This window comes from Pungitius pungitius, chromosome 20, assembly GCF_949316345.1.
Source record: "Pungitius pungitius chromosome 20, fPunPun2.1, whole genome shotgun sequence".
Lineage (NCBI taxonomy): Eukaryota > Metazoa > Chordata > Actinopteri > Perciformes > Gasterosteidae > Pungitius > Pungitius pungitius.
In genome coordinates this window covers 12,030,688-12,053,610 of record NC_084919.1, presented here as the reverse complement: position 1 = coordinate 12,053,610, position 22,923 = coordinate 12,030,688, and the positions used below count along the sequence as shown (strand labels likewise).

The 22,923-nt window shown below is 45.2% G+C and overlaps 2 protein-coding genes across 2 annotated transcripts; one reads left to right on the top strand and one right to left on the bottom strand.

The window, feature by feature from the left end:
• Window positions 1-827: 827 nt before the first annotated feature.
• Window positions 828-11,863, bottom strand: rab15 (RAB15, member RAS oncogene family). Its single transcript, XM_037449377.2, has 8 exons — window positions 11,846-11,863; window positions 10,026-10,158; window positions 5,136-5,196; window positions 4,893-4,953; window positions 4,229-4,306; window positions 3,631-3,720; window positions 2,852-2,917; window positions 828-2,648 (listed from the first exon to the last, which is right to left on the bottom strand). Exons 1-8 carry the CDS (start codon window positions 11,861-11,863, stop codon window positions 2,487-2,489), a joined length of 669 nt encoding a protein of 222 aa, XP_037305274.2. The 3' UTR covers window positions 828-2,486.
• Window positions 10,725-22,899, top strand: fntb (farnesyltransferase, CAAX box, beta). The gene is made up of 12 exons (XM_037449376.2): window positions 10,725-11,101; window positions 13,269-13,333; window positions 14,971-15,043; window positions 15,646-15,737; window positions 17,690-17,836; window positions 18,486-18,569; window positions 18,996-19,082; window positions 19,199-19,328; window positions 20,632-20,764; window positions 21,091-21,202; window positions 21,314-21,428; window positions 22,059-22,899. Exons 1-12 carry the CDS (start codon window positions 11,003-11,005, stop codon window positions 22,197-22,199), a joined length of 1,278 nt encoding a protein of 425 aa, XP_037305273.1. The 5' UTR covers window positions 10,725-11,002; the 3' UTR covers window positions 22,200-22,899.
• The last annotated feature ends 24 nt before the right edge of the window (window positions 22,900-22,923 follow it).

Here is a 22,923-nt window from a genome sequence, read left to right as displayed (position 1 = left end):
TGATGATGATGAAGATGATGATGATGTGTGGGAGCTAAGTGTCAGTGTGCGTGTTGACTTGTTATTCTGTAAGTGTGTCCGTGTGTCACTCAGCCGTGTGACAGATACTGAGCTGTCATATCTGACAACAGTTCAGCATTCATATTCATCATTATGCTAATTTGCCCAAGAGAGATTTTAATGAGTTCGCAACATTAACAACTCAGATGAGGTGATATATAAAAGCTTTGCAGCTTTTTTTCCTGTAATTCTCACCGAGAAAACACTGACGACTAATTATAAATACTATAAAGTTGCGGGTGTAAACTTCATTATTTGTAGGGAACGTTAGAGTCCGGTTTTAAAGGCGTTTAGGAATAAAGTGGCCCTTAGTTTGTCTAAAGTATGAAAGTTACATTAATTAAGGTGGCCACCAGATGGCAATAGCATGAGCTTGTAGAAAACAATGGTTATTGTTGTAAATGTTTTTGTAACACTGCGAGTGAGTAATAATTCTCACTGTAACACATTATGTGCTGTACACTCTAAAAAAAACAACACTTTAACAGACAAAAAAATAACTGATCGAATCAGGTGGGCCAATAAGGAAGCAATGAAAGTTTGAAAAGCACCCCTTTCGGTATGTGAATCTGCAACTATCCACCATATTATATCCATCCATAGGTTGGGTAATATGATGAAACACCATTGGGTTTAAGTTGGCCATGATGTTCAAACACATAGTGCCTTTGTGTTACAGAGAGCAGGTTGCACAAGAAAACAAGTGCCAGTTACCACAACAGTGTGTTGGGAATACCAGGTTTCGACACAACCATGACAACAAGCCATATCTGCAAGTATTTACTCAGATACATCCGACATCTCCAAGATTAACATGTTGCATTTTACATGTTGCGTGTAATATATTTCCACAAATACAAGTTGAAGTAGTCTGAAAGAAAGAATACAAATTCTTGAAAACACAGATACATAGTGTATCTAGAGCTTAGCCCAGCACATCGTTCAGAACAACATCTTACCATTCCACACTGTGCACAGATCACAACTGTTTTGAGTAGCATTTAGTAATAAGTGGCCATTTTTTTCTGGTGATAGGGATTCTGATTCGGTCACAAACAGGCAACTCTGGTCCAATGCTATTCTTGTGTGGCCAGTTGAGGATTAACTTCATTGAAGTTGCACTAAAAGAAAGAGGAGTGAATCACATGCAAACCCCTCAATTGTCCCCTTTTAAGTAAGAGAGGTGGGTGGGGAACTTGGACTGGACTCGTACAAAACGGCAAGAAAAGGACAACGAAGTAAATATCTTCACGGGGGGGGGGACATTTTAGACCAGAACATCACTTTTTTTCTTTTTTAAATGCCGCCCTCTAATAATACATTAAATTAATGCAATACCCTCATAGTTCTACCAACGTATAATGCTTTGAAAAAACTGGTATGTACAATGTAATGAGCAGTTTTTAAACTCTTTGTGCTATATATATATATATTTTTTTCCAGAAGCACAGATTATAACATGATCTCAGCATTTTGCTACAGGGAAGTTGAATATTTTCTGTCAATGTTTCCCTCAGTTAACAACTTACATCTTTGTCTTTGTCATCTTGGTCTTACGTAGATGATGTTGCAAGCTGCAAAATGTATTTACTTACCCGATAATTGAACAAAAAGAATAAAATAATATTGCTGCATATATTTAGAATCATTTCATTGCATTAAATGGAGTCATTTACAATCAAAATCCAAAAATAAGAAACGTGAGCAAACTAGCATTATTTAACAGGACAACTCTCCAGTGTTTGCCATTTTCACAATGCACATAGCACCCTCTTGTGGTTAAGTTCCTCCACTACATCTAACGCATTGGAGAGTAGAAAAGGGCTGTGTGTGCAGGGGTGCCTACTCCTGCATAGACAGGAAAACACTGACCGGATGAATGAAGGCCAAATGGAATCAATCGCATCGTTGATTTGAAAGGCAACAGGCCCTATGATCAATATAAGAGACAGCGCTTGGGGAAACAAAATACGACATTGTGAAAAGTTTCAAGTGGTTCAGTGGTCGACAATTCAAAGTCATTCTCCATTTTCAAACACCGTAAGAAACGATTATACAATCGGATCTTTGTGTCAAGTCCTTTTGACTGCATCTCCATTGCAGAATATGTAGAGAACATGGAAATGCATTTGGTTACATTATAGACACTGAACTCAGCAGGGGGACAATCAACATTCTGTCCCACTGAGGGAAATCTCGACATTTGAAGCTTCACCTGGTTAGTCCACCACACACCTGGCACTGTGAGGCAAAATGTTTCCACCTTGAGACCGCTCGCAAGCATTTTTTTTTGGCGCATGGAACAAAGGAACGTTGGCTGGTTTTAAAAGTTGCAGCTTCAACGTTCCTCCATGTTTCAAAAGAAACGTTTTGCCTGGTGTGCAAAGTGTCCGGTGGTAACAGACTGTCCGATTTGAATGGTTTCTTTAACACCAGCAGCCTTTGCCTTGGTCGCCCGATCCGCTGTCACAGAGTCCCTCCTCTTCCTCCAGAGCAGCGAGATTAATTTCGTCGTTAACAGACATCCGGAGAAGATCCAGGTCCTTTTTATTGGCCGCCAGCACCTGTTCAGCCAATCGTGTGAAAGTCTTGGAGGGAGACACAGACGAAAGACATCTTTTTTTTTTTTTTTAAGTCATCAGTCAAGGTAAGGCTAGAAACACTCGAGTATTGGGAGGTGGATTCGGACTGGGGTCACTTCCTCCCACTATATAACCATCACTGCATGTATCGCATCCAATGTGACGCTACTCTGTACGTGGTCGTAACATGTGTCATGAGATCCTCTCACCTCGGATATGTTTTGGTTGGTGAAGGCACTTGTCTCAAAGAAATCCATTCCGTACGCCTTGGCCAGCTGCGAGACAGACAACAGACAAGCATTGACTTGAAAAAACACGTCATCCCCCTTCCACACATGTGCAGTGTGATCTGCAAGGCTGTCGGCTTTGGAACTCCTTCACAGCGGCTTACTGCACAGGCAGACCCCGTGATTATACGCGTTTTGGGGAAGCCGGGAAAAGTATCTCTTCAACATTTCGGGTTAAGACGCTTGTGGACGTCGCTGCCTTTGTTACATCTCTTTTGTGCAATAAGGAAAAGAGTTGGTGGAGCTCAGCTCAAGGCGAAACAGGTAGCCCTCGCTCCCTCTAAAGTTCAAAACTCGGTCTCACAACACGGGTGACATTTTGTATTTTGAGTAGCCAGGTGCAGTGATTTGTAGTGACAGTGAGGTTGTACAGAAGTGGAGATGGGATTAGACTAAAACTCACCCTACTTATTTTCCATTTGCAGATCAAACAAACAAGGTATATACACTGCGTTGTTTTCGGAGTTTTAGAGGAACATCGTTTAAACTGGAGATATCTGCTGCTTCCAGGCTTTATGCTAAGCTAACTGCCTGCAGGCTCCAGCTGCACAACCAATGTGGACATTAAAGTGGCAACACTCATTTCCTCAAATTTCACAGAAAAACAGCATCATAATGAATTTTTAAATCTTTCGGTATCTAGAAAAGCCATTTAAGTCAAACTAAACCATAATTATTCATCCATTATGGGATTGACCCACCTTGACTCCTTGCTCTGTGGCCACCTGCCTCTTGTCCACCTCATCTGACTTGTTCCCTACGAGTATCTTCCGGACCTTCTCGGGTGCATACTGCAGGGGTTTGTCATGTGAAAATGAAGACGGAACAAAGAGAAACCAAATGAAAAGATAAGAAGGATACATTTCAGATGTCAAGAGCATGCAAAGGGGAGAAAACACAGCACTCAGGAAATAAGACTTTGATTAAAAGGTAAACTCCATATGTGCCAAGATCATCAGAGTATATATTAATAGAGGAAATGAGGTCCATCATGACAAAATTAATAGAATAAAATCATCTGGGAAACGACAGCAGGAAGCAAGGCAGACAAGATTACTTCCTGCAGCCTTTGAAGCGGAGAGGAAAATGTTACTCAATGTTCTCATTTCAAGGACCAGACTTTTAAAAACAGTCAGACAGATATTAGAAAGGGAGGATGGAGCATAATAAACACAGCAAAGCATCATCCGTCAGGCCGCAGCATTTGGTGGTTCTCACGCGGTGGAAAGCAGCTGTTCCTTGTCAACCTGAGGCCTTTTCTGCCTGTTTATCGCCAATCCCCCAATCTCTGTGACTCACCTCATCCACATCACTGGCCCACTTCATGATGTGTTGGAAGGATCGCTCACTCGTGATATCATACACCAGGAAGATTCCCTGAACAGAGATTTACAAGGTTTTGAATAGAAGGAACCGGTGCATTTTAAAGCATCTCTGCTTGAAAAAAAATGTCTCTTGGTTTCTTGATGCCTGGAAGTGACACTTTGAAATAAATACATGTGGAAAAATCAATAATACTGTGTATAAAACAGGCCACCACTTTAAATTAGTATCTTCTACCAACAATTTATTTTTTTATTGCAAGCCACTGGCAGATCCTAATGACACAAAACAGGAACCGGACGTAATATCGTTACCAGTTTCTGGTAAATGCACAACTTGGGGCAGTTTGACCTATTTAACTGGCACATAAACGTTCAAGGAACAACGTCAGAGTGGAGGTGGTTGTGTTTGGCCTGCAGAGCTCCTCCCAACATCCTCCACTCTCACAATACCACAACTGAAAGCAACGTTGGTCCATGAGAAATACCATCAAAAAGCATCTAAATGTATGATCAAAGCGCCCTGAAACCTGAAGTAGTGCCAGCAACATTATTTTACAATTAAAAAAAAAAAGCAATTGATTTCATGTGGTAATGTTTCATTGATGTCGTAGTCAGTGAAGAGAGTGGAGGTCAACTACCTGTGCTCGTCTGTAGTACTGCTTGGTGATGGTCTGGTACCTTTCTTGGCCCGCAGTGTCCCTGGAGAGACAAAACATATATATATGACATATATATATTTTTTTAGATTAGGAAAGATGCCATCAGCCCATAATACAATGAACAAATGATTCCCTGCATCACAGCTACAGTTTACTGTGTAATATCTAACTTTTTTTTTTTAATCTCCTGCATAAGGCCTTCCAGCGAAGCCCCGGTCTTACCATATCTGTATCCGTACTTTGATACCATCTATTACTAGCGTCTTCATTTTGAAGTCGACTCCTGTAAGAGAGGAAGAGGAATACATTGGTGAAGAAACACAACATCGGAGGAGCTGCAAATGTGCTCAAGAGTAAATGTTCTGGATCTCAAAAGGCTTTCCACTCGACAACTGAGTGAAATCGATGGAGCCGGCGCGACCCTGCGGCTTTGTAACATCATAGGATCAACGTTGATAGAACCGGCCTGCTGGGAGATCGGGGCTAATGATCCAGCCGGGTCATCGTTCTCCTCATCGATCACACAGGAGTTGCAGCAGCCCCAATTGGATTTTATTGCCATCAAAAGACATTTTTGAAGGCCAGAGGAGATAATGATAATAATAATAAACTTGGAGACGTTATGTATACTTTATTTTGGGAAGATGTGAAGTGTTTTATTGCTTTCACAAGAAAAAGCTAATCTAGTCTTTACCAAAATACGACAATCGTACATCTAAATAAATTAGTTTCGCACCACTCTGTCGTCATTTTTTTTTCAATGTTGGACTGTCTGCTTGGACTAAAACGAAACCGACAGGCTTCTATGGACCACACTAATCCAAGGAATCAATTAACAGGTTCATCCCAATTAACCCGACGCTCTGCATTTGTCACAGCTGGCATCCCGCTCAGAGAAAGAGCTCCCGAGTCCAATCGATTCAGATCAAAACTGTTGTTTATGGGGGGGGGGCGCAGCTGAGCTATTGGCCGCGTTGGTTGGTGTCAGTCAAGGGGAGACTCGGGGCCTCGTTTAAGTGGCCTTTGACTAGAGAGCATTGAGACCAAGTGAAAGGTCAGCATAACAAATCAGTGGCTCGCTTCACCCGCAGGGTGGAGAGGAGACGATGAAGAGGAAGAGGAAGAAGCCCGTCTTCACGAGTCCGGCTGCATTAGCAGGGATTGAAGCTCCAGTCAGACCTTTGTTCATGCAAACCCCCGGAATCAGGATGTGGGCTCACATTTTATTCAGCTATAACAAGGGGCTGGACAAATTAGGAAAATAAATCAAGAAGACTCCACAGGCAAGTCGTTTGAGGACGAAGACGTATGATTGCTCTGCATTGTTTTAGAAGTCTTTATTTCATTAAAGCAGGTGTTCCCAAAAATGAATGACTCAGCCGGCTGTAGTAAGTTAAAGAAAAACAAAAAACATTCTTTATTAAAAAGGTTTGATATTTTACTGGAACTGGATGTTCTCATCACAACAGCAGAAGTCCCGCTGGCTGCAACAATTTGTCAATCTGCATCAGACTTCAATTTACTTCCACTGCAAACCAACATTTCCAAATGACACTGAAGGGAAGTTAAGTGCCAAGTAAAAAAAAGAAGAAAAAAAAATATGCGTCAATTGTCTTGGCTTTTAACACTTAAATCTTAAATCACAAAGACTTGCTTTGAAACAAAAAGTAATTCTTCCGTCTCCTCTTCGGAGGGAACTGTGACAACGGAGAGGAGCACAATGTGCGATGACAGTTAATTTAACATGGCAGCTTCTCACCGTCATCAGGGCGAAAGCCATGTCAAATCCAATGGCTACACGACCAAAATTGCCTTGAGAAATTAGCAGGGTTCCACGATACGAGGCGGCGACACGCGTCAGCGTGCTGTAGGGGACAGGCTCACTGATGGACAGTGTGGACATATGGACGGGTCCGTCTTTACTAGAGGACAGACAGCTGCTGTCTTCGTGCCACAGCACATACTTAATTTTGTTTTTTAAATAAAAGATTTGGATCAATCTGGATTTTATTGACAGGGACCTCAACTTTTGGTTTGTAGAGGGCCACTTGAGGCCTTGAGGTCAGTATTTTGGGTATCGACGCACAGACAACGGCATGCTGGGAGCCCATCAATCACAAGGCGGGCGACAAAAAGGATCCCCTGCTTACTTTTCCATTCTAAACGAGGGTATATTTTTTGATTAAAATCCTGCTGTGATGACAGAGACTTTACACCAGTGATTGAGACTCATAAACTCATGTCTCCAACGTAAACTGAGGTAATGAATAATTAACAATCACTTTCATAACAATCCACCAGCTTCTCTAAAGTAAGACGGCCTGAATCCAGAAAAACATCAATCAAGGCATTTCTTTAAACATAAAAACTCGAGGCTTTACAGCCAAGCCCGTCAGTACAGAAACATAAGATGTCAAACATATATAAAAAGCTGTAAAACGTCCTTTTCTTGTGCAGCCATCAGAGTGCGATTCTTCCACCCACAACCGTGGGTTGCCACAAAAGGCTTGTAAAACTTTGTTTTATTAATGGATCATTACCGGCCACAAGAAGCTGCATTTGACACAAACAAGAGAACATCAAATCCTCAAGATGCCAGACACAAACAACTCTAAACCACAGACGGCCCCGTCAGAGTTTGAGCCAATCACAAAATCTCGATGCTCAAAAATCTAATGATATCTTGGATGACACTGCTCTTATAACTTGAAGAGTGAAATAGTTTTCCATTTTAGGCGTGAAAGACCTTGACAGGCCTGCCTGGGATGATCAGTTCTATTCTGCCTATTTTCATTCATCATCGCACTAGTCGCTCAGCGTATGAATGGTTTGGGTTAATTATCATGCACAACTGGAGAAGGTGCTAAATAAGATCATCACCCCCCCTTCTAATATTTATGGGTCCAACCTGGCTGAAAAGTGTAATGGTAAAATGCTTTAACTCTACATTATCAATGTACAATGCTTTAACTTTGTATTATCAATGTGCAAACTGTCTGAACTGAGTGGAAAATTACTGGCTGGGTCAAACTGAGTGGCACCGGACGACTGTTACACGCATGCTCTCTGCGGTTTGTACTTCCTGTCTCGTCTGCCCCTGCGTTCACCCGACGACCTTCTGATCACCCTATAAGGCATGGTCCCCCTCTGATAACAACACAAAAGGGGAACCAGTTCGACATGAACGCAAACAAACTCCTTATATGAACTTGCCCGTGCATTTTGAGAAAGCAGAAGTTAGCTCAACATGAACGCCAACAACTCCTTAGATGTACCTGCCCGCACGTTTGGGGAAGCAGATCTATGCTACATAAACTGTACGTTTGCCCTCCACTCCTTATGACATCTTGCATGCTGCCTTGGTGGCGTGTTTGATCTCATCCTGTGCTGCAGACAGAAATAAAACACCATTGAACGCTGAAATTTTGACTCTACGATCTTTACTACAGACAAGGTTTTTCATCCAGTGCTTTGCAGTTAAAGAACCTGTGGAACACAAGAAAATTTCCACGACAACTGTCTCATGCGTTTGCGATCATTTTGAGCAAAAACTGAGCAAGTGGGCCGTAACAGAGACTGATGATTTATGGATCTACCAGTGAGGGGGGTGGCATAAGAGGGAATTTAAATCCCTCTGGGACTGTGAAGGGTTAAAAAAAATGATTCATTGATCCTCAGCGGGACAGCACCATTGGAGGTCCCTTATGGTCTCTGCTGGGCGTACAGGTTCATATCGAGTCTGAGGGGATGAGATCAAACTATCGCAAGTCCGTTCAAGTCTGCTGCTCACAACCATTATTACCATCACAACCGTCCGAAGAGCCCTACATTAAGTGCAGCTTTAAGAGCATATATCCTTTGAGCAGACAAAAACCTTTAAGTGCCGAATGACGAGCAGGGGAGTCTAAAGCGTGAGCTGTGGGCATCAGAAAGCTTTAATTTACCAAAATAACATCAATGCAAACGCATCAGTGGTTAGAAAAATGTTTTAAAATCATGTTAACATGAACTCTGATTAATCAGATTTTTTTTCTTGCCCCGAGGTCTTTTTGGGAAACATCTGTCTTCAAAACAGCAGATTGACAACCAGCTTCATAATTATTCCCGCGACCTTATTATATACAGCCAGATATTTAACTAAATGTCAGCCACCTGTCAAACCATTTCCTGACATCAGCGTCTCTCTCCAGCTACAAGGGATGTGCAGAGATGTCGCCTTGCATCCAATTCAGAAAGTAGCTGCTACCACAAACATTAGGAGTCAACTTGCACTATGCGTGTACTTCCTCTTTGCCCTCACCTCAAAGTGAAGCTCGTAATGCGCCCGTCATGTTCTGTCCCAACTATGGACGTAGATAGACTGCACAGACCACGTTTACTACAAAGAGGCTGGTTTAATACTTCAGGTACCTTTTAAATCCATGACCGAAATGAAACAAGCAGGTGATGACAGTTTACTCTATGGACTCTGAGATTAAAGTGATCCTCTCTTTTCTTTATTTGATTCATTCAACATCAGAATTAAAAAAAAAAAAAATTGGAAAATCTTTCATTTAACAATACCACTTTTTTCATGATGGCTTGGCAGGAAGGAATTGAGGCCGAATCAAAACAAAAGGTTGCGTGGGTTTAACAAACATTAAACCAAATTATTTCATTACTATTACAAAAACATTACAGGCATCTAATTCTGCTTATTACGAAAGTGAAATAAAGCGATTTCTATTTACATTCAAAAATATGAAAAGTGCCTTTGCCACTTTTAATGGCACTTGGTTGGTGTGCCGTTAGTTGTTTTACAGTATCTGCATGGCTGCCAAATGCTGGACCCTCCCCCTCAGAGCTCCCCTGACCAATGCAATCACTGATTTTATATAGACAACACTTCTTTATCGTGGGTGAACACAACACTTTGAATACAGACCAAACCTCTATTAATAACGCACCACATACATTTTGTTAAATTTATAAATATACCACGCAATGACAATATGGAGATAATTATGCGCAAACAGAAAACGTTAGAAATTCCGTGCGAATGTATGTGGTTGATAATTAACGCAATTGACTGGTACAATTGAAATAACTCGTGATGCTGAGGCAGGGTCTTACCGATTGTGGAGATGTGAGACGGGTGAAACTCGTTGTCCGTGAATCTGCATAACAAACATGTTTTCCCAACCCCGGAATCTCCGAGGAGCAGGAGTCGGAACAGCACGTCGTACTGCTTAGCCATGGTGTTCGGCTGTAGAGTTGAATTAAAATACAAAAAAAGATATATATATGGCAACAGTCAGCTAACTCAGCGATGGATGACTGATCTTCCCCCGGCTGCTTCCCATGTCTGCTCGGGTGGTCGACATGAGGCGTTTATTACGCTTTTTCCGGTTCTCTTTTTTTTGTTCAGTGACGCCAAGTCGGTGGGCGATTAAACAGGGATGCTCCGGCTTCCCATGCAGCCTCCAGCTTCCAGTGGGTGCGGTGGACCATTGTCAAGTACAACCCGATAAGAAGAGACTTCCGGTGAGGTCCTCTCCAACATAAAAGCCTGTACAAATGTTTGTGTGTTTCGACTGTGCATTCAACTGAGAAAAGCGACTGGTGAGGTATCATTTAAATTATACAATGCTAACAGAATACAGTTTAAAACCTGGGTCATCTCCCCAAAATTGGACCCCAGCATTGGGTAGGGGGCGCAGACCCTATAGGTGTACAACGCCTGGGAACGCCTTGGGATCCCCCAGTAAGAGCCATTTAAATATGCTCTTATTTTGAAGGCAAAAGCATACAATTTCCGGTGTTATTTATTTGATGAATAAGATTCACGATAGAGATAAAGCGGGCGGTGAGCGCTTTTCTTGAGGTTGGCGACGTATCTCCAATTAAAAACAACGCCTACACAGACGTTAAATTACTCGTTTACCCAGTTTGTTCTATTAAACAGCACTTCTGGCACGTTCTCGAGAGGCTGTGCGAATCGGTCGGTTTCAGCGATTAAGATTGTTCCCTTGGAGACACCGTAGCCGGTCAACGCGTAGTTTCCGCTACACTTTCCGCACACCTACAGCTAACGGCTCCCTCAAATCAACATGGACGGATTACCGACGCCTTTGCGGTGCTTCAACGAGAGCCACCCGGCAGAAAAGTTCGCGGATGACGGGGTGGAAACGGTGACTTCAGTGGAGCAGGTGAGCGGAGGCAAAGATGAGCGGTGTTAGGGGAGGGGGCTCATGCTAATGCTAAGGCTAATGTTAGTAGAGTTTGCTGCTCTTCAGTCTGGAAAAGTGATTGAAATAAAAAAAAAAACCACTCACAACACTTAAATGTCACGAATCAGCCCATGGATTGGAAGCATGTTCGACCATTGTAAGCGTCCATTAGCTAGCTGGTTATCGAACGAGAACTTTCAGCTAGCACCTTCAATGTTACTATAATGAGATTAGGGATTAATTAAATTAGCTGTTGGCTAAGCCCGAGACGCTGCCATGTGCACTAATGAGACTCTGAATGGAAAAAGCTCCAAATAAATGATATTTAATGATCGGCAGTTAGTGTGTTGTTGGATTCAAACAGAGACCCCTGAGAGTATAGTGACCCCCTCTTTTTGTCTTGGCCCTCTCCAGCAATCGGCCTCTAGGAGTGATCCAATTAAGGGCCTGACTTGTCACTTTTTTAAAAAGTATTGTCGCCTTGTATTAGCTAATCACAGATATTATAACTGGCATAATCATACTTTGTATTTACTTAAGGAGTAGATAGAAGGGCTAAGGTCAATTTAACTGCTAATTTGCATCCCTCAAATTACTTTGTTCATGCAACTGCAAGGTCAGCTGCTCCTTGAAAGTTTTTTAATGAATGGATCTAAACTTATTTGACCCACAACAGAACCTCTGCATTTTGTTTTAGTATCAGGCCCTGTACAACTAAATTACCTTTTTCTTCCCCCACATCAATGCCAGCTTCTCACCTGGTTTGCAAACTAGATTTAAACCAGATCCACCGGGACACAAAGTCAAGTGGGTCCCACATCTTCGAGGAGAGGCTTAACGTGACGTTGCTCACTCGTGCCTCCCTCCGAAATGAGCCGTGGCACGTTAGCCGGACCTATAAGCTGCCTCTCTGCACACCTGGCTCTGATTAAGGGCCGCGCCTCCGGCCGGCGCTCCGCCCTCTCTGCCATTCATCCCACAGTCGCCAGTCCTAACTGTGTTCTGCATATTTATTTAGGCATTGAGATTGAGCTTGTGTCTCTTTCAGAAATCAAATTGGAGTTCCTGTGCCGGCTCTCTGCCTGTTGCTTCCTCTAATGAGCATGCCACACTTAAACCCCCCCCCCCCCCCCCAACTACATTTTGGCCGTGATCTGTGACATCGTAGGCCTGCTCCCAAATATTGGCTATCACCGAGTTTGGTGGTACAAGAAGTTCCCAGTGCCCCACGATCCACAAAATACCCCATTGCTCAGAGCTCTATAAATATGACAGCGTTGTGTGGAACATACATTTTAGGGTTACAGTCTTAAACCCAAGGATCTGTTTGTCAGGGTCATAAACACACACACACCCACAAATGAATGATTTTGAAAGATTTCACCCTATATAACAAAAAAACAATACCATCCTTGGTTCTCCCCACAAATCATCAATGCCGCCCACATAAATAGAGACACAGCCCGGCCCACGGCTAGATCCAGTGTCCCCTCTTAGGACTGGTTACACTGGATCCAGTGTCCCCTCTTAGCACTGGTTAAGATGGATCCAGTGTCCCCTCTTAGGACTGGTTAAGATGGATCCAGTGTCCCCTCTTAGGACTGGTTACACTGGATCCAGTGTCCCCTCTTAGGACTGGTTACACTGGATCCAGTGTCCCCTCTTAGGACTGGTTAAGCTGGATCCAGTGTCCCCTCTTAGGACTGGTTAAGATGGATCCAGTGTCCCCTCTTAGGACTGGTTAAGATGGATCCAGTGTCCCCTCTTAGGACTGGTTAAGCTGGATCCAGTGTCCCCTCTTAGCACTGGTTAAGATGGATCCAGTGTCCCCTCTTAGGACTGGTTAAGATGGATCCAGTGTCCCCTCTTAGGACTGGTTAAGCTGGATCCAGTGTCCCCTCTTAGGACTGGTTAAGCTGGATCCAGTGTCCCCTCTTAGGACTGGTTAAGCTGTAGGCGACATAGAAACATCTGCACCAGGAGGATAAGGAAGGCTAAATCCAATTATTGTCACACAGCTCTTTCTGCTTGTGACAGCGCCGCTGAATGTTGGCTCACTTGTTTTGTTTTTGCTATTCTTTAGCTCACACTGACCTTTTCTAATGGCTGTTAACACCCCTCTTTTCTGCCCTTTGTTTTCCACTAGAAAAAAGTGGAACACAGTATTGAAGAAGTCATCAGTGTTTACAAGCAAATACACAGCTTACCACAGTAAGTATCAAGAGTGAAATGCATTGGTCTGACAAATGGAAGAAAGTATCAGGTTGAATTTTATTATCTCTGAGTGATTACCCACATACAATTTTGCATTATGTAAAGAGCCATCATGAGTTTGACAACAATTTCCTCGGAGTCGATGCCAAATTGGTGAAGTTCTCTAAAAAGACAAGTGAATCTGCATCATCTAAAGCTTCCTTTAGACATGTTGACATTGTTAGGTCAGATTTTAGTGCAATTTAATAGGCCTGACCTTCACTCTTCATATCATAACAGCCTCATCCAGTATATAAATAAATATATATAAGAAAAGAGGTACATTTTCAACTATGGATCACTTATTCAGAGCGCTCATGCCATCGTTGAATGCATTTACTGCCATTAGGAGGGATTTCCCAGAAGGCCGCTCATTGGCTGCGGCTGTGCCTGTAGAGACGGCCGCAGGGTGATGATATCTGAGGGTGTGTTGATCAGCCCGCGTACTTTGCTGCTATCATCAGTCGCCTCTTAACGGCGTGACTCATCTCATTACTATGACAACTGCATGCTCCTTAATGTCACTGCACTAGCAGCCTATGGAAGGGTAATGGAGCAGTTTTCCTCGTTATTTAGTGGTGATCATCGTTCGGCCTGAAATCCACGCAATGTCTTGAGCAGTAAAGCTGTAATTAGAGCCTCTAGAGCACATATGTCAAACTCGTGACCAGTTATTTATTCATGTGAAAAAAAGGTTAGGATTTGCTCACTTCATTCAAGTAGTTTTAAAATAACGCACCAGTGGTATTAAGTAGGCACAAGTGATGGTGAAGACAAAAAACGTCTAATGGGACCTTATGTAAGATCTATTATGCCTCTGGAAGTCCTTCACAAAGGCCATCACTTTTATTTTATTTCTTGCATTTAAAGTTATTTCAACATTCCACTTCAAGCCTTTTAGTACGTTTTCTATATTAAATTGGACTTCCCACTGCTGGACCCGTTAACAAGCCGAGTTGAAGTCGCCTGACAACATAACCGGCCTTTTATCGCCGCTTAGCGTTGGCCTCGTCCTCCCTTTCCGATTGTTGTTGTGTTTTGTGTCGAGCTTTGAATCCCGGGGCAGCGATCTGTGACCCGCCCTTTGTAGGTAGAGCGTGATTTTAATCGTCCCAGCAAACAGTGCGTGAAAAGGCCAGGGGCTGCTTAGGAGTAGAGGGGGCTGGTTGCAGTTGTTCACTGGTGTGTTGCTGTGGAGCACGCTGTGGTTAAAATGACTTTCACAGCCCAAGATTAGGTTCTCTAGGATGGGGCTTTTACCATAATATTAAAAACATATCATTTGTGGAGTACACTGATGCAATTCTGCACCAATTCATAAAACACATTATGAATGGCTATTCCACCAATACTAGTTTTAGAATCAGCTTTATTGTCTTATGATGATATCATCAGACACATAAAAAGGGGTTACATCAACAGTAGAAATGTTATTACAATGTCTGTCAAGATTATTTATGTGCATTGTTATGGAAATTTGTTTTAAATTGTTTGGCTTCATCACATTTTCAGGAATGCACATTCATTTGTTTATGCAATACAGACGTTGCAAGTCTTTGTCTAATTGCTCCTTCTGTCCTGTGTTTGGTCTTCAGGCCAACGTTGTTGCGGGAACAACACTACCAATATCTCAAGAAGGGCTTGCGTCACTTATCAGATGCTTACGAGGTACAGTATCCCACGGGTCCAAAAACATCTTCCACGGCCATCCTCAGTGTGTGATAAACCCAGTGAGCCATCGAGTCCCCCCCGGGGGGGCTGCGCTGGTCCCTGAGGGTCGGTGATGGCAGCACCACACACTCTGCCTCCGGACCATCGGCTCTTTCTATCGTATTCACTTCAACGGCCCGGCTGCTCTCGAGAAGCCAACCCCTCGTTTCAGAGTGTGTCCCCTGTCCTCTGCTCCCAGGCGTCCTCCGTTCTGCTCAGGGACATAGTTATTTAATTTCAGTGTTCCTTGAGTTGAGGCCATGTTTGGCCATGGAAATTACAATCTTGAGTCGTGCCATGATATAAGAAAACGGCACACTAGACATCCAACTACTGCATTGTTTTGATCATAAACACTGACGATAAGCAGCGTGATATGTTCCCCTGCGTCACTCAGCTCTTTATCATTCTCCTCTCTCTCCGAAGGCCGGGCCTCTGCTGCTCCGTTTGCTGTTGTCTCACTGACTGATCTCACCATCTCGTTTACTGCTGCCATTGTTCATCTGATGCCCGCCTGATCATGTGATGTGTGTGTGTGTGTGTTGCCTATGTCTATGTAGTGTCTGGATGCCAGCAGACCGTGGCTTTGCTTCTGGATTCTTCACAGTCTGGAGCTACTAGAGGAGCCCATTCCTGCAGCTGTCGCCTCAGAGTGAGTCACGCACAAACACACAGGGCTACACACTCTACAACGAGACCTCTATTGAGGGACACTGCCAAAGACTAATATTTATTATCGTTGCGTAGTTCTCATAATAACTGGAGAGGAGCGAATGTTGCTCCATGAAAATGCTTCTAATGAGCAGCAGCAGCTCCACGTACTCATTGCAACAATAGCTGTAGTTTTATTATCGTCCTGACAGCTGAAGATTCATCATAGTTTGAGAAGACATTTCCCCCTAGAAATATAAAATATAATCCTCTAATGAGCAGTGGTTTGTCCATTTTTCCAGCAGAACACTTAACAATCAATGTTTTACTGTTAAATCGTTTGGTGCCTTTGTAGTTTCCATAACTGCAACAATTCATCTTAATTCCCGTCTAGAATCGAGCAACCACTTAAATCCATGGTAGCGTTGCTCCAGGAAGGTTCCCCCCCTCCCCTCCAATCTCCGTTATTCCTGGCAGAGCGAGCAGGTGTTTTATTTGAGACACTGTGTTGCTTTCATTGCCATCAAAATGTCATCTGATTAAATTACTGCCAGTCAAAAGTAACACTCAGCCCACCCCGATGTGAGCGGTGAGTCCGGGCTGCCAACCCACACTCTCATTATTACAGAGAGGCGTGCCAACACACCGGCTGGCACTGCCCAGCGCCAATGTAACGCCTACACACACACACACACAAGTAGGATTCATAACAATGCATGCATCCTACAGCAGCTTGCTTTCTCCGTCCCATGAAATGTTCACTGTTCACAGGTCAGTGCTGCCACCGGACTGTTGAGCTAAGGTCGACGGCTTTTCCTTCCAGAGTTTTTCTAAATTCTCTCTGTGATGGAGGGGGAGTGAAGAGGGGAGAGGAGAGGAGACAGGAGAGGAGAGGGGAGAGGAGGAGAGGAGGGGAGAGGAGGGGAGAGGAGAGGAGAGGAGAGGAGAGGAGAGGAGAGGATAGGAGGGGAGAGGAGAGGAGAGAGGGGAGAGGAGAGAGGAGAGGAGAGAGGGGAGAGGAGAGAGGGGAGAGGAGAGGAGAGAGGGGAGAGGGGAGAGGAGACAGGAGGGGAGAGGAGAGGGGAGAGGGGAGAGGAGGGGAGGGGAGAGGAGAGGCGGGGAGGGGAGGGGAGAGGAGGAGAGGAGGAGGGGAGGGGAGAGGAGGAGGGGAGAGGAGAGGAGGAAAGAGGGGAGAGGAGGAGGGGAGAGGAGAGGAGGGGAGGGGAGGGGAGAGGAGGGGAGAGGAGGGGAGAGGAGAGGAGGAGAGAGGAGGAGAGAGGAGGGGAGGAGAGAGGGGAGAGGAGACAGGAGGGGAGAGGAGAGGGGAGAGGGGAGAGGAGGGGAGGGGAGAGGAGAGGCGGGGAGGGGAGGGGAGAGGAGGAGAGGAGGGGAGGGGAGAGGAGGAGGGGAGAGGAGAGGAGGAAAGAGGGGAGAGGAGGAGGGGAGGGGAGGGGAGAGGAGGGGAGAGGAGGGGAGAGGAGAGGAGGAGAGAGGAGGGGAGGAGAGAGGGGAGAGGAGGAGAGGATAGGAGGGGAGAGGAGAGGAGGGGCGGAGAGGGGAGAGGAGAGAGAGGGGAGAGGAGGGGAGAGGGGAGGAGAGGAGAGGAGAGGAGAGGAGGGGAGAGGAGACACATTATGCTTGTTCTGCACAATACTCGACAGCCTGCTCTGAGCTGCTTCTGCTCCGGCCGGGCTGCTCTCGTGGGAAGAAAGTGTCCACAAAAAGGGGTCCTCGGAGGAGGTGTCTGCATTAGTGTTTTAGAGTCTTTTATGACCCAGCTTTGCACGTCATCAGACACCATCACGCTGAGATTGTGCTCAGGTTCTGATGGAGGCTCCGGCCTTCTGTATAAACCACACTGAGGACGCAGTGCTCCAATGAAGCACTCGAACCGCTTCTGACGTCCAGCTGTCCGTCCGTCAGCTCTAAACCTTGCAACGTTCTTCTCTCCAGCGTGTGTCAGTTCCTGGCTCGCTGTCAGAGCGCCACAGGCGGTTTCGCCGGGGGACCGGGACAACACGCCCACCTCGCGCCTACCTACGCCGCCGTCAACGCGCTGTGTATCATCGGCACGGAGGAGGCCTACAATATCATAGACAGGTACGGTGAAAAACGACATTATAGAAAGCAGAAGAGTTCCAAATAGACTCCGTGGTCGATAGTAAGGGAAACGTCATTGAGACGCTTCCTATGTCGATTTGTTATTGTGAAAATGCAGCTTGGTGTCAAGAGACTAGTATGAACGGATCTTATCTCAACAGTTATCTGGCCTAGATTTTATAATACATATTTTCAGTCAACCTGAATTCATCACGGTGACTTTGTTTGAAAGATAATATACAAAACAGTGTATATCCATTCACCTAAAAGGTGTCCCTGTGTTCCTTTTTACTGAAGTCACATCCAGTGTGAATGAAGGGGCTGTAGATTATAATTCAACAATAATTAATGAAATAATATTCACATTATTAAGTTTTCAGTCAATGGCTATTTAATGATGTTTTCCTTTAAATATCATTTAGTATAATTGATCGGTTCACTGTTATGTAAATGATGTTGTCCATGTAATTAATCAATAGCTATTTGCCGGTTGTGTTCACAAGGCTTTTAGCTCATTTTCTTCCTTTGCTTCCCTGCAGCTGACAGCTGAAGCCACTGTTTTGACTTTTAATAAGCGCTTTATTTAATTCTACAATGTTTCACGTGCCTCCCCCCCCCCCTTTTTCTCTCTCCCCTTCCTGCTCTCCAGGGAGAAGCTGTTAGATTTCCTAATGTCCGTGAAGCAGCCAGATGGCTCGTTTGTGATGCACGTTGGGGGGGAGGTGGACGTCAGGTGAGATCCGCTGAGTGAAGCGACTTCCTGCCCCTCTGTTCTCTGCCACAGAAAAAGTTCAAAAGTTGAACTCTCGCTATCTTGCCAACCAATCAACGTTCTGCCGTCATCTATTATTCAAACTCTCATCCTCTCTGTCCCGTAAAACACACTTGTTGTAACTGATCTTGAACTATGAATGAACAGCCTGGTTTTAATTTCTAATGTGATTTAAAAAAAGGTTTTATTGGCAGAAGAATCAGCAGGGTTCGCTTAAACCCATTTTACATTGAGTCCCGTCAATGAATCAGACTAATAGCCCACAGACAAAAAAAGGTTTAAAGTTCTTGAGATGATGTGTGTGAGGAGGAAGAGCCGACTTCATCTTCATCTCTCTCTTGATCCACATCCGCCTGCTTTTCCTTCTTCTCCCCCTTCTCTCTGTAGGAGTGCGTATTGTGCCGCGTCTGTAGCGTCGCTCACAAACACCCTCATCCCTAAACTGTTTGAGGACACGCCCAACTGGATCCTCAGGTACAGCCCACCGCGGCGGTCCATGGCGGACTCGTCAAAGACCCGTTTGTGCCGTTCCTTTCCTCCGGGCGTGTCTTCAGTGTGTGTTTTGTGTGTGTCCCCCCCCCCCCCCCCAGCTGTCAGAACTGGGAAGGTGGTCTGAGCGGCGTGCCGGGTTTGGAGGCCCACGGCGGGTACACCTTCTGCGGCACGGCGGCACTCGTCATCCTGGGCAAAGAGCACATTCTGGACCTCAAAGCGCTGCTGGTGAGAAGCTCGCGTCGCTCTCTGCGACACATTTTCTTGCTCATCCAACCAAAACTAGTTTGTTTTCCAATATGTTAAACCGGGATGCCCCGAGGGGGCCGCGTGGGCTCGGCTCCCAAAGACACACAGAAAAGACACTATGCATGTCCGTCACAACGGGGCCTTTTGTGCTCCAGCAAAGACACGTGAGAATAAGGGCGTCCTTACGTTACCGCCCAGAGGAAGAACAGACCTGCATACATCTCTTACTGAAAGAATAAAAACAGCTTGGCTTGGTTGCTTTGGATTCTTTTCGTCAACACTTTATAGCATTAAAGGCAGAAATGGAATTACTATCGTTTCTTCAGTTTATAATCTCTGATACTAAGAATCCTTTTTGTATCTTATACCTTTATATCTGCACTCCTTTCTAAGGAGGAGGATGTTCACTTCGTTGCCTCTAGATGCCACTGAATTCTCCGCACTGGTCCTTTTGTTATAACGTGAAATAGAAAGGCTGTAAAACGCTTCTCCTTCCGTCCATCTTTACTTTATTATGTTCTAGTGCCAGACGCGATAGCAGTTCCCTGCATGCCAGCAGGCTAGTAAACACCCGCAACGCTTCATGGTATGAAAGTCACCGGCTGACGCCCTCTGAAGCACCCTGTGTCTATGCAGGTCACGGCCATAACGATGCAGGATTTGAGTGGATGTGAACCCAAACCAAAAGCCTTTATGAAGCCGGATGAGTCACGCTGCGCAAAACCGCTCCGGCTTTCATCTCTGAGAGAATTAATTAACGTTCCAGGGCCTGAGACTGCCCCGTTTTATTAAACAAGGCCCGTGAGCTTCATTTGAATGTGAGAACATTTCACCGGCAGAGGAGACTATTGCATATCGCCTGTCGGCGTGGAGAAGAGGGGAAGCAGAGCGGCGTGTTCATTCTAATGCACTGAAGCATTTCTAGTGTAGATTACTGCAGGAAGACCAAGTGCCTTTTTAAGAGCGAGAGCGTTTGGGTATTTGCATGTTGCAGCTGAATTAGCAGTGATGTGGAAAGTCTCTGCGCTCCTCCCGTCATCTTTCACACTGCTGAAAATGTGTGAAGGCCAAGGGGAGGAGCAAAAGAGTGAATATGACGGCTAATTATGACCCCCCCTCCCCATCAATGGTTTCCAGTTCCTCCACGTTTAAATGCTATTTCCTCTCTGGTCCGTGGGACTCGGTGGGGCTTTGGCTCCCGGCGCTTCAAGCGAGTAGAAGATCCGAGTTGAGCCCCCGAAGGTCTCTTCACGGTGTGCCTTTTATCTCGTGTCCTCCTCAGCGGTGGGTGGTCAGCAGGCAGATGCGATTCGAAGGAGGCTTCCAGGGCCGCTGCAACAAACTGGTGGACGGCTGCTACTCCTTCTGGCAGGCTGGCCTGCTGCCTCTACTCCACAGAGCCTTGTTCAAAGAAGGTACTGCATGTTTCCCTTAAAGCCACCACCAAGGCATTGTTCAAGATGATACTTGCAGGTGTCGTGTTTAATTAATCAAGTTCTCAGCGCTGAAGAATCCGTCGGAGGGAATGAGAGCGCTTTCCTCTCTTGTGTTTACTCTCGCCACGCTGCACGGACGATGTGCAGATAAACAACACGGTACATGCTGAGGACATGAGCGCTGCTCAGCAAAAGATGAAACTGTGGGGCTACGTGGTGAAGAAGCTGCTGGTGCTGGGCCGTGCGCGAGGGCACCCAAGCGCCTCTAGAGGTGGCCATAGTCTGAAGTTGGGTGTTGTGTGCAGGGGAATCGGAGCTGAGTCGGCAGCGGTGGATGTTCGAGCAGCAGGCCTTGCAGGAGTACATCCTCCTGTGCTGCCAGAACCCAACGGGCGGCCTTCTGGATAAGCCTGGCAAGTCAGTACCACACCATCTGGACACACACTTCAATGTGATCCACGTGTTGTTATTTTTTCAGCCATGCACATGATTTACGCTGTTCTTTGTCGCGTCTCTTGGCGCGTGCAGATCCAGAGACTTCTACCACACGTGTTACTGCCTGAGCGGCCTCTCCATAGCGCAACACTTTGGAAACATGGACCTCCATCACGAGCTGATCCTCGGCAGGGAGGAGAACCGACTGGTGAGGAAGAAATGGATTCGTTTTGATCGAATGAAATTGCACCGCCGAAGGTATCGGCAGTATTAATATGGTGACTTTTGTTGTTTCTTAAACCCTAAAAAAAAGTCAATTCACCCTTTAACTTTTAGAGGCATTTCAGATGAACGTGGCAGTTCCTCATCGTGCACGTTTAAATGAAAAGCCTCTCATTTGCAGCGTGAATGTCTGATGGGGCCCATTCTCATGTAAATGTGTGGTGTTGATGAGATCGCATGTGGTTTCACGTGTCGGTGGAGCTGGTTTAATTTTTTTTTCATGTTTCCTGTCGCATTCCTGGCAATTAGGGCCGGTTACAGTAAGGCCCCCCCCTCCCCCCTAGATATGCATGTACCGACTCTTTAGATTCTAATACAGAACTGAGGAGACAACCGGTAAAAGTGGACTGGCTTCATTTTTGGGAAGTCGGTGAAACGTCTCCATGGAGACTAGAGGACAGTTTCCACCGTGCTGTAATGTGTAAGAAGCACATTAGAGGCAATACAGAAACTTTACTCACACACAACAAATTGGATTAAGCTGCTGGGAAAGTTGGCCGAACAACAGGAGCAAACTGAGGAAGGTTTTATTTTCCCCCCTCGTTCTGTCTCGCAGGCGCCAACTCATCCCGTTTACAACATTTGTCCGGAGAAGGTGGCGAAGGCTCTGCAGCACTTCCACCGGCAGCCCGTCCCCGAAGACCACGCCGCGTCGGACCCCGCCGGTGCCTCCAGGTCACGTGACCATCGGTCCTAGTCGATCGCCGGTGAAGCCGCCCGGATCCCCCCCAACAGCAGTCGGGGGTCCCCCCCCCCCCAAAAGCCTTCTGACAGTTGACTGGCAGCTTAAAGGCGGGCTGGACTTTGTCTGAATAGGTCAACTGCGTGCGCAGGGGAGCTTAGCATTCGGCTGGATTCTTGCTTGGGCTGCGTAATGTTTTCAATACCTGAAATAAAAGTGGATGTTTCAGTTTGACCTCAGTTAATAAATCTTTGTATGGAACTTGGAATTGTTATGAAATACTTCACTGCAACGGTCGACCGTTAAGAACTTCAATGCGTGGAACGGATGTAACTGACAACAGTATTTTAAGATATATCCAAATCTGGTTCTTTTTTAGGTCAAAAAATTAGATCTATAATTTACTAATAAAATGACTTCCTAAACCAAACTGTGGGAATATGATGTTTTGGATTTAAAAAGACATTTTGCAATATAAATGTTTAGATTCTCAATTTGTTGCTTTAAAAGCTGCCACTTTTCTTTGGGTCTGCTCTGCTTAAAACAAATTGTTCTCCATTCTAGACACCAAGCTTTAATTCTGAGGGAAGAAAGCTGACGACCCGATTGTGTTGTTGTAAAAAACATTTTGGACCGAATCACCACAAGGAGCACCTTAAAGGATAAAATAGTTTATTTTATAGTCTCATAGTAAAGGCAGGCCTTAACTTGCAAGACAATTGATGGCAGTATGTACAAC

Bases quoted from the DNA above. Each gene is read 5' to 3' on its own strand.
- fntb (XM_037449376.2), top strand. From the start codon at position 11,003: ATGGACGGATTACCGACGCCTTTGCGGTGCTTCAACGAGAGCCACCCG. The intron at 18,570-18,995 runs GTGAGATCCGCT...TTCTCTCTGTAG, and splicing joins GGGGGGGAGGTGGACGTCAG to GAGTGCGTATTGTGCCGCGT. The intron at 21,429-22,058 runs GTGAGGAAGAAA...TCTGTCTCGCAG, and splicing joins GCAGGGAGGAGAACCGACTG to GCGCCAACTCATCCCGTTTA.
- rab15 (XM_037449377.2), bottom strand. The intron at 4,307-4,892 runs GTAGTTGACCTC...ATCTCTGTTCAG, and splicing joins AGTACTACAGACGAGCACAG to GGAATCTTCCTGGTGTATGA. The intron at 3,721-4,228 runs GTGAGTCACAGA...AAACCCCTGCAG, and splicing joins GGGCCAGTGATGTGGATGAG to TATGCACCCGAGAAGGTCCG.